Raw genomic sequence first — 11,574 nt, forward strand, 5'->3', positions numbered from 1 at the left:
CATGTATTAGGTAAGGGGGTCCTTTACTAGGAAACAGATATCAGAAAGAGACAACTAAAGCTTTCAGGCATGCAGTCACTCATGAAGTCACTCATGTCGTCTACTACCAGGGGGTATGCCCTGTGCCTGGAAAAGTAACTAGTTAGGAGTCTCTGCTTTAACCATCATAGAGGTAACCAGGCCTTCGAGGCCCCGGACTCGGGCACTGCCTTTGTGGGACACAATTGTCTATTTCTGGCCATAACCGTGTGGGGCTAGCCAGCCTCTCCTCCTTTCCCACACATCACTTCATATTTTCTTTCTGCCTAGACTTACAGGGGAAATATTTTTACTCAGTTCCAAGTGAGTGTAGATAACTTTTCTCTTCAAAAGTGCTACCCACAACACAGTTCCTGAAGGGTGACTCATTGGTGATGCCTGCACGCCCTACTGCTACCAAACCAGCCAGAGAGCCTCTCCATCATGTTCCGCGACAAGAATGGCCAATGAAACACAAAGATAAAGAATTCTCCCCAGACTAAAGGGTTTTTAGGACCCCGTAGGGTTAATATGTCCTTGAGAGTTCATGTGGCCTAGCTGGTATGGCTCAGCGGTTGAGCGTCAACCCAGGAACTAATAGGTTGTTGGTGTGATTCCCGGTCAGAGCACATTCCTGGGTTGCGGGCTTGATCCCCAGTAGGGGCCATGCAGGAGCAGCCGATCGATGAAGTTCCTCTCTCATTGATGTTTCTATCTCTCTGTCCCTCTCCCTTTCTCTCTCTCTAAAAATCAATAAAAACAGATTTTTTTAAAAAGAGTTAATATGGTGCCACCACAAGGGCTCAGGGGAGTTGAGACCCATGGGCCTGACTAAATACCGTCTCATAACCCTGCTAGCAGCATTGGTGGGTGAGGAGACAACGTTCTTATCCCAACACAGGACCTTTCTGTGTCTAAATGGTCACTTCATATACTTCAAAACTCCTTTCCTGAGATGTTAACTGTAATGGGTTTGGAAGGAATACTGTTTGTCAAGACTAACACATTTCTAGGGGCGGCTCAAGACTGTGTTTAATGTAGCGGCTGTGCTCCTTGACTCCCAGTTCTGTTGCTTGAGGAACACGTATGTCAGTGTCCTTACCTTTACTCCACAGTCCCACTCTATTTCTTTTTTCTTTTTAAAATTATATTTTATTGATTTTTTACAGAGAGGAAGGGAGAGGGATAGAGAGTTAGAAACAGCGATGAGAGAGAAACATCGATCAGCTGCCTCCTGCACACCCCCTACTGGGGATGTGCCCGCAACCAAGGTACATGCCCTTGACTGGAATCAAACCCAGGACCCTGGAGTCCGCAGGCCGACGCTCTATCCGCTGAGCCAAACCAGTCAGGGCTCTATTTCTTTTTTATTGCTCATTTTAAACAAGGGTAACCTGGCATGCTGGTTTCAAAATAAATAAAGCTATAGTAAAAGAGTTGGACAAAGCAACCTTTTAGAGAAGATGGCTGACAATGTATCGCTCTCTGGCAAATATAGGTAATGCAGTTCCTTTTTATTGGTCCAAACAGTCATCAGTTTAAAGGACATGTCAAGCTGTATCTGGCATGTAAACTCATGTTGTTCTAAGCCCTCATTTTGTCCATTAAGCTCCATGTTATTGTCTTTAAAAAAAAATCAAGTTCTATGTTCCATGTCACAGGGAAGCCGCAAGGGGAGACCTGTGAAGGTTTTAAACTAGCGGAGAAGCTAGCAGAGGAGGAGCATCGCTTTGGGAGGCTTTCAGTGTTACCAGCGAGGCCCTGAGGGGGGCGGGCGCTTGACCTGCCGAGAAGCACAAGGGCATTCATGCCTCCTGACCTAATTCTACACTCAGTTCACAGCGTCTCGTCTCAGAGATGCTGCGTCTATAGAGATTGTCTTCGCATCTTAAAAGCAAAGGAAATTCCCTGTGCAGGTCCCGAATGAGAGGCAGCAGGTTTGCATGTAAAGGGCATGGGTTCTATGCTCAGCAAGAAAGGTTTCAGTCCTGCCCCTGACAAAACTCAGGCTAATTACCGAGCCACTCTCAGCTCAGGATTCCTTTTTTCTTAATCCTCACCCGAGGAGTGAGGACATTTTTTCCATTGATTTTTCAGAGAGAGTGGGAGGGAGGAGGGAGGACAAGGAGGATGAAGAGGAGAGAGAGAGAGAGAGATCTACACGAGAGAGACACAGTGATTGGTTGCCTCCCGTTTGAGCCCCGACCTAGACCAGGGATTGAACCTGCAACCAAAGTATGCGCCCTTGATGGGGAATCGAACCCTTGACCCTTCAGTTTGCGGGCTGATGCTCTAACCACTGAGCCCCGATCAGGGCTCAGCTCATGATTCTTTCCTGCAACACGTGGCTGATGTTTACCTAAGTCGGTGGTGAGTAAACATTCCATAAAGGCGAGCATGTTTATTTAACAGTCTTGGCTTCAGCTATACATACATCTGTAATGTCAATAAAAATGTCACATCTCCATATTTATGTAGCAAGGAGTGCAAACAGCATCCACCAATGTGCAAATTGTGGATATTACCATTGTTAGGGGAACCTGAAACTCAGTGAGACGGTGGCCTGCACTTAATGGTAGGAGCCGGATGGCATTTAGGTTTCTCTTTCTGGAGTTCAAATCAGTGTGAAGGTGAGATTCGGGCCCTCCCATGGTGACTGTCAGATTGCCAAGGTGTCTTGATCATGGGACAGAGAAACTTTGTTTGAAATTGAATGGCTCTGTCCAGCTGTCACCGTCTGTGATGGGGCCTCCCTCAGACGAGGACTGGCCGGTTACGGGGAAAGGGCTGCGATGTGCTGGAGAAAGCTGTCCGCATGCTGTGCCTATGCTTTAGGAGTAAATCACAGAGCTCTCCTGCTGCTCGGGACTCTGTCTGTTGACATTAAAATGTGCTCACAACTTATAAAAATCATTAAGGATCCCATTTGCACCTCCCTGGTGGGAAGCTGAGAAATAAAACCACGCCAGCCAGCGTACATTTCAAATATTTACAATGCTGTACTTGCCCTCCAGGCACTGCGCTGGCAGTGTCCCTCTGGGAAATTAGTGCAGACACAGAATAGCCTTCTCCAAGGCCAGCATTTCATTAAAGAAACCTTAGTCGCTTCCTTCTGCGTTGTCCCCCAGAACCCTGACCTCTTGTCTCTGATGCTCATGCCAGAGAATGAGAAGGAAAAGGAAAAGAAAACAAAACACAAAACAAACAAACAACAATAAAAGAAAAAAATGACAAACAAGAAAAAGAAAAAAGAAGGGAAAAGAGAAGAAAAAGGAAAGGGAGGGGAGAGGGAAAGAGAGGGGAGGAGAGAGGAGGGTGGGACAAGGAAGGGGAGAGCACGTGAGAGGGGAGGTTACAAGGGGAGAGGGGAAGAGGATAGTCACTGGCCTTTAGCACTTTGCTTAGTAAACATTTACACGGAGAGGAACCTCCACTGGCGCACTTTGATTCTGAATCTCAGTTGAACTGCGTGGTTTCAGAAACAAGGGACAAAGTGTAGCAAGCATGCTGGCTTGTCAGTGTTCTGCAGGAAGGAAAAACATGGAGAACAGCAATCTTTAACCCTCGAAGAATGCAAGACTAAAGGGAGACGCGAAGACAACTCCTTAACAGTGAAAGCTGCCAAATGCCGGGGAAGGGCCGTGGAGGTGATTTTGGAATTTCTTCCCTAGAAGAATATGTCAAAATTTGGACATCTTTTTTCCCTTTCTGGGGTGTAGAAGAGGCCCATCTGCGGGCGAGAAGCACCCAGTCCCGAAAGCCTGGGGCGTCTTCTGATGGAGAGAAGGAAACGCTCTGGACAGTTAGCAGGCAGGGAGGCCTCCCCACCCCGCCCCGTGACCGCAGATTGGCAGTGTCCTGCAAACATCTCCGCTCCTGTGCAGCGGCACCAGGACCAGGCACCGAATGCTCGTGTCACTGAGCTTGTCGCTGTTCTCAGATGGCAGGAATCACCACGGAGCTGACCGTGTCCACCAGCGTCCCTGGAGTGAGCGCCTCCAGGCCCAGGTGTCCTACATCAGGGCCCTGCACGCACCCCGGGTCAGCTCCCTCTTTGCGTCCAGGTCAGTCATTGAGTTTGCAGTCCGGGGCTACCTCACCGCAGGGGAAGAGCGGGAACAGCTCAGCAAGGCCGGGAGGGTACTGCCTGGATGACCACATCCCTTTAAGAAAGTGAAAAAGCTCCTCATCAGAAGCGCAATCCGGACAGCACTGCCAGCCCGTGTATAAAGTGCATATCCCTCATCAAGGTGCCACCCCTCACTGAAAAAAAGGGGTTGATGTATAAACCACATCCTTTCAAAGCAGATGATGATAATAATAATAACAGCTAACATTTAATGAGTATTTATTCTGTATTGGCATTGTGCTAGCCACCTCACATATATTAGGCCATTTAATTCTCAAGGTAACCCCAAGAGGTCAGCACTCCATCACCCTCATTTTATGGAAGTGAAATGGGGGCAGGTGGGCAGTCACTTGGCCAAAGTCCCAGGCTCCAGAGCAGCCAGGATTTGCTGCTGAGTCTCCCTGACTCCGGACTGTGCCCCCACAAATAACATGTTTCTCTCCACCAAGAGCGAGGCTTCCTTTTCTCTTCGTTTCTCGGGAGAGTGGGAGCGCACAAGGGGGGTTCTTCTCCTCAAGGGATACTGGGAATAAGGTGCCCTCTGGGTTTTAAATGTGATGACATGGTTTTGTGACACTGCTTAATACAGAGGCATAGATGGATCTCTACCTGCTTCATTTCACCAAGGACTGGGCACCAGTCCCTGTTACTATGAGAACTGACATACAACATTGTACTTCAGACACCCAACTGACCAAATTAATTCGTTTGCTAGCATATGCTTAAGAAACTATATATGGAACTATGCATATATGTACACACTCATACACATGATTTTAAGAAATTCTTATATGAGCATTTACACACCCAAAACATTATTTTATATTTCTAGTGAGAGCATGTCATACTTTCAAGAATTTTTAAAAAATATATATTTTTATTGATTTCAGAGAGAAAGGGACATGGAGAGGGAGATAGACACATCAATGATGAGAGGGAATCATTGATTGGCTGCCTCCTGCAGGCCCCACACTGGGGATCGAGGCCACAGGCCTGATGTGTGCCCTGACCGGGAATCGAACCGTGACCTCCTGGTTCATAGGTCGATGATACTCAACCACTGAGCCACGCTGGCTGGGCTTGAGAATGTTTTTATGTTCTCTTCTCCAGCTGAACCCTTATATTAGCTTCCTGATGTAGCCCTTGTGGAGATTATAGTCTTTATTTTAAAAATGAAGAAGCAGCCTAGTCGATGTGGCCCAGTGGCTGAGCGTCGACTTATGAACTGGGAGGTTATGGTTCCATTCCAGTCAGGGCACATGCCCAGGTCATGGGCTTCATTCCTAGGTAGGGGCATGCAGGAGGCAGTCGATCAATGATTCTCTCTCATGTCTCTCTCCTTCTCCCTTCTTCTCTGAAATCAATTAAAATCTCTCTCTCTCTATAAAAGCCTAAGCGACTGTCTGACCATTCAACTGTCCAACTGGTAGCTATGACTCAAAATGACCACCAGGGGGCAGACGCTCAACACAGGAGCTACAGAGCTGCAGTGACTTGGCAGCTGTGGTTCTCGGCTGACACACCCAGAACCAGAGAGGAGGGAACCTGATTCTGGGAGCTTCACCCGAGAACCGCCCCTTTGCAATCCAGGACCCCTCGGGGGATTTTGGAGAGCCGGTTTTGGCCTGATCCTCACAGGCCAGGCCGAGGGACCCCATGCACTGGGCCTCTAGTATACAAAGAAGTGAAGAAGCAGAGTTTTAGTGAAGTAAAGTGATTTATCGAATGTTTCACAGCCAGCAGAACTGCAAAGGCAATTCAGTTCTCCTGCAATGCCAACTTCATTCTTTCATTTTGTAACCTTTGAGGTAAAGCAGTAGGAGCTGCTTTTGCTTTATTGCGGATGCCGCAATTTCTTTTGTTGAAAGCATGTGATTCTGTGTTCTTGTCATGTACGTACCCCATCTCAGGATGAATACACAGGGTGAGACAACCCGAAGCTCACAGGCAAGTGTGCAGTGATGGGTGTGTACGCATCCCAGGGGGCCTGTCACCGTTTTCATTCAGGAGGCCTGGCGTGGGACCCAAGGCTCTGCATTGCTAACCAGCCCCCCGTGCTGCCGACCCATTGCCCATACTGTGCGTGTAGAGAATCTGCGAAGTAACAGTTGACAGAGGAAAATGTCTGACAAGGAAAAGAATTTTCTGTTCTTGTTTTTTTTAAAAAAAAATATATTTTATTGATTTTCTACAGAGAGGAAGGGAGAGAGATAGAGAGCTAGAAACATCGATGAGAGAGAAACATCGATCAGCTGCCTCCTGCACATCTCCCACTGGGGATGTGCCCGCAACCCAGGTACATGCCCTTGACCGGAATCGAACCTGAGACCTTTCAGTCCACAGGCAGAATTTATTCTGCTGCCTCTAATATGAATTCTGAATAAGTTCATCCAGTGGTAGCCTATTTGTTCATATTTGTTCATTTTAAACTCCCCTATAGATCAGTAAGTGATTTTGTTTTCTCAGAAAGCAATTAGTATCAGCTGCTCTGTACCAAAGAGCACCACCGTCTCCCTCAGAGTAAAACCTTAAAGGGAAATGGTAGTTCAGATTCATCCAGGCGCTGGACCCACAAAGCGCTGAAAAATCACTCCTTCCAAAAAATAAGCCAATTTCAAGTTGTTTAGTTGGGTTATGTAAGCATCATTTATAGGTGCTTTTCAGCAAAAATGGAAAGGCTTAGCCAATTTGCGTTTTTAAGAGAGCAGCTAGAATCATTACCGACCCCCACCCCAAATTTAAGCATAAATGGATCACCAGATGATACTATTGTTTCTGGACAAAACACACAGACTGGGCATACTGTTATGTTTTCTCTAAAGAGGACAAATACATTGAAAAACAAACCCAACTGGCTTGTATTGCTCTTCTGATAAATCATGTTCAATTTCAACTCACCAACTTATGCCAGACATGCCTTACTACTCAGAAACAAAGGGGAACCTGAAACTGTTTCCTTCGGGGGAAAACAGGCATTGAGGGCAACAGTCTATCAGGCCTGGACTGAATTACAAAACACTGACATTACAGTTTTGTAACATTTGTTTGTATAATGCTCAGATATCTCTACAGGAAAAATTATAAAACTAGTTAAACCCCTATTAAATGGATGTCCAAGGTAATGCTTTCCATTTATTATTGAAACTAGAGGCCTGATGCACGAAATTCGTGGAAGAGGCTCGGACCTCGCAGCTGCAGCGGCTTGCCTCTGCCCTCACAGCCTATGCTTCATCCAGAAGGTTGTCTGGAAGGATGTTGGGAAGGTCGTTTGGCAGTCTGGTCTAATTAACATATTATGCTTTTATTATTATAGACTAGAGGCCCGGTGCAGGAAATTTGTGCACAGGATGTGTGTGTCCCTCAGCCCAGCCTGCATCCTCTCCAATCTGGGACCCCTCAGGGGATGTCCCTGCAGGATCGGGCCTAAACCAGCAGTCGGACATCCCTCTCACAATCCGGGACCGCTGGCTCCTAACTGCTCACCTGCCTGCCTGCCTGCCTGATTGCCCCTAACTGCTTCTGCCTGCCAGTGTGATCACCCAGAATTGCCCTCCCCTGCCGGCCTGATCGCCCTCAACTGCATCGGGGAGGGGGCAGCAAAAAAATAGAAGACATCCCTCCCTATTGCACACGAACCCTATATACAGGCTCACCTGGCTCAGGCTGGTGGGATGACTGGCACATTCTCAGATCCCTACTCAGGGGCTGGAGGGGTGACTGGTGGCAGCACACGTGAAAGGGGACCTCTGGGTGACCACTCTGGTCCTGGCACTTCCTGGTCCTCGGGTCCTTCCTGGTCCTGCCTGCAGCCCTGGTCCCCCAGCCTGGCTCAACCTCCCCTCTCCATCCTGGCCTCAGATGGCCTCCTTGGCTCCTGGGGGCTCTGTCCTCCCCTCCCAGCCTGGAGGTCCTGAGGGGAGGTTATGGCTTCTCAGAGACTCCCCAGCAGCCCTGCCACTCATGTTCACACAGGGGAAGGGGTGAATTTGGCAGAAGCAGCTGTATAAATGCGGGTGCCGGGGAAAGTCCTCCGGGGTCACTTGGACAGTTTGCTGATGATGCGGATCAGGGCTGCGTTCTCATCCTTGAGGTGCTGGTTGTCAGCCGGGAGGTTGGACAGGCCCTTCATCTCCTCTTTCAGCTCAACGGCCTTGCGCTCCAGGGCCCTGTGCTCAAATCTCTCCAGCTCCAGGAGGGCCGGCCTCTCTGCAAAGCGCTCCTGCCTCTGCATGGTACGCTCCAGCTCCACCTTGAGCTGCGCCAGCTGCAGCATGGTCTGGGTCAGGGCCTCACAAAGTTTCTTATTCTCAATGCGCAGCTCTGTGTAGAGCTTCCTGAAGCCTCCCTTGGGCTCTTCTAATTCGGGCTGGGGTTCTGGGTTTAGGTCCTGCTGCCTCTGGGGGGGAAGGGCTGGATTCTGGGCTGATGTCCACTGGCTTTACCTTCTCCCCCTTCACAGGCCCTCTCCTCTCCTTGCCAACTCTGCGGTGCTCCCTGGAGGCCTGTGGTCCCCGTTCCTGCCCCTCAGGCACCTCTACTCTCTGGGCAGGGCCATTAGAATTCTCAGCCCCAGGGACTCGGGGCTGCCAGGAAGGGTCCAGGCTCTGTGCAGCCTGCTCTTGATCAGGATGGGAGAGTCTGATCAGGGGCAGGCTGGTGAGGGGAGCAGCCGTGAGGTTGGCCAGCCCCACCCCCTGATTGGGCTAGTTCGCTGGCTACAGTGGGCAGCAGTGGTGGTTCGCTGGAGGCTGGTGGGAGCCGCCGGTGCCTGCAGAAGGCAGGAGTGAGCCACCACCCGTGGGAGGTGGGAGGGAGCCCCCATCGCCCGCGGGAGCCCGGGGGGGGGGGGGGCGGGGTGGGGGGAAGGGACCGAGAGGTCAGCAGTTCAGCCCGCTCGCCAATCAATGCCACCTCATGGCGACCGGTCGTTTGTTCATTTCGGTCGCCACGGCCCCTGGTTTTTTATATGTATGGATGGCTTTTAGCCAGACACCAGAAGCAAAACCAGAATTCTTTAAAATAAGCAAACATTCTTAGCATTTATTAAAACTGTTTTTAAATCTTGATTGTTTAGAGTTTTACTGTAATTCCTATTCATAAAGCCATTTTCATGACTTACTAACAAAGGTCTTTTTATCAGATTTCTGGAATGTACAGTGTTAAGGCGATGGCCTTTGATGGATGTTACCATGACAGTGAGACTGACATGGCCCAGGCTCCTTTTCTCTCCACGCTGAGGAAGCCTCTCCGAGGAAGAGTCACAGGCAGCCCCAGCGCAGCCCGTCCGGATAAAGGGAAGAAGATCCCTGGGGGCACGTTGGTAGAATCACTCTGGAGAACAGCCATGTCATTGACACCTGTTCACGGATTTTATTTCTCATTGTGTCTATTACATTTAATTTGTTTTACTGGGGTATATATGAGTGAAGAGAAATTCCCAACACATAAAACTTGTTTTAGAGTCAGAGTATATCAAACAACAGCTGACTATGAATTGGACAGTGCTAGACAGAGCTGAGAGTCAGCAGCCAAGGCTCCTGCCTACAGAAGATTTGAAAGTGGACTGACTTACATCCAGGAGCGTTTAAGGTCTTAGGAGGATCTGGCCCCATCAGTGAGAGTCACAGGCATGCGTATTATGGAAAAACAATTCTATAGGGAAGGGCTTTGTAACTGCTCGTCTGGACCCCCTTCTTTCTAAATGTAAATTTTCTGTATTTAACTAGGGAATAAAACTGGACTGTGACTATAACATAAGGGGACTTGTTCCTTAGTGGTAGCCAAGTGCCAAAATATCTGAGCTGAATCCTCCCCAGGAAGAACATCAGCGTGAAGGTGTACTGTGGACACTCACACAGCTGAGCTTCCTCAAAGACCTTCCCTCCACCATCTCCCCTCGTGGCTTTTGTCTTATGGCATTAACATGCCCCTTATGTTATGGAGTCCAAGGGTTACAAAAAACTATAAACTTTGCTCAGTCTTCCCATCCCAATATTAAAGTACAGTGGGACCTTGACTTACGAGTGTCCTGACTAACGAGTTTTTTGAGATACGAGCTGCCTCTCGGCTGATATTTTGCCTTGAGTTGCGAGCTAAAATTCGGGTTATGAGCCAGCTTCAGAGACCCCACCGCTAGTCGGCGCAGCGAACGTCACAGTGAACGCCACAACATCAGCCCAGCATCACGTGTCTCACTTGTTCACTGTTGATTTGACATACGAGTAATATGAGTTACGAGCTCCGTCACGGAACGAATTAAACTCGTAAGTCAAGGCCCCACTTATAATACGTCACACTGCAATGGCATCGTATGTTTTGTAGTTGAGTATAGTTTTCATAGCTTTTGGAGGTATTTCATTAGTTACTTTATTCATCAAATGTTTATTGACCTGCAAGAACAGTGAGCTGGTAGCTGTACGAAGTGACAGACGTAATGGGTGTTAGAGCAGAGGTAGGCACACCTCCTGAGTTCTGAAAAGGGAACCAAAAGAAGGAAAATGACACCCATGAAGGGATGTGGGCTCTCAATTTACAGACAACTGAAGATGCCTCCAGACGTGGTGCTGAGGAACAAACCGAATAAAATGTACTTATCCCATAGTGACCTTTGGTAACTTTGGTTGAACCAAGTAAATCAGGTCCAGTAGGTATTAAATAGACGTTTGTTAAGTAGAAAAACCTCCAATGATCCACATTCATGTTGTAGATGGGCAGTGTGCATACTTTTGTGTCGAGTATTTTGTGAAAAAGACTCCATTTAGAGACAAGGCCTTCATAGGAAGTATAAAATATTTCCCTTCCTATTTTGATTCCTGGGATTGAATTAAGGAAAATAAAAACAGAGATTACTTGCAGTGTTTTGTCATTTATTTCACCATAAAGTAAACCAAATTGATTTGAATTCTTTCATGTCAGGTAAAGAGGCAAATAACTTCTTCCTTGTTTCCAATAACATTGGTCTTGATTCTCTGCCATGAATGACATAGCATTCCAGAAACTTATGTTACCCTTGGGTAAAAAAGATTTAAAAGCAAATTCTTTTTCGATTATGACTTCTCTCATGGGTGGGTTAATTCTGAGATATTTCATTTTCTTAAAAAATTTTTTTTATTGATTTCAGAGAGGAAGGGAGAGAAAGAGATCAGTGATGAGAGAGAATGATTGATGGGCTGCCTTCTGCACACCAGCTACTGGGGATGGAGCCTGCAACCGGCATATGCCCTGACCAGCAATGGAACCGTGACCTCCTGGCTCATAGGTAGACGCTCAGCCACTGAGCCATGCTGGCCAGGCTCATTTTATTTATTGATACAACTTTTCCAATTCTTTCAAAACTGTCCAAGGGCTATATTTTTCTAGGAAACTGTCCAAACTTGAGCTAATATAATTTATTTAAAACTTTTCTCCATTTAATTGTAGATAGACCA

At 47.8% G+C, this 11,574-nt stretch overlaps 1 protein-coding gene across 1 annotated transcript in view; it reads left to right on the forward strand.

Moving 5' to 3' along the window:
* Positions 1-9,574, forward strand: part of GABRR3 (gamma-aminobutyric acid type A receptor subunit rho3) — a gene marked incomplete at both ends in the record, with an annotated part of 51,016 nt that extends 41,442 nt beyond the window's left edge. Inside the window, 5 exon segments of the mRNA XM_081086005.1 lie at positions 3,959-4,158; positions 9,288-9,360; positions 9,363-9,428; positions 9,431-9,455; positions 9,457-9,574. Of these exon segments, the coding sequence (XP_080942131.1) occupies positions 3,959-4,158; positions 9,288-9,360; positions 9,363-9,428; positions 9,431-9,455; positions 9,457-9,574 (482 nt within the window).
* Between the last annotated feature and the right edge of the window lie 2,000 nt (positions 9,575-11,574).

The sequence above is a fragment of the Myotis nattereri genome, assembly GCF_964212035.1.
Source record: "Myotis nattereri genome assembly, chromosome: 3".
Classification (NCBI taxonomy): Eukaryota; Metazoa; Chordata; class Mammalia; order Chiroptera; family Vespertilionidae; genus Myotis; species Myotis nattereri.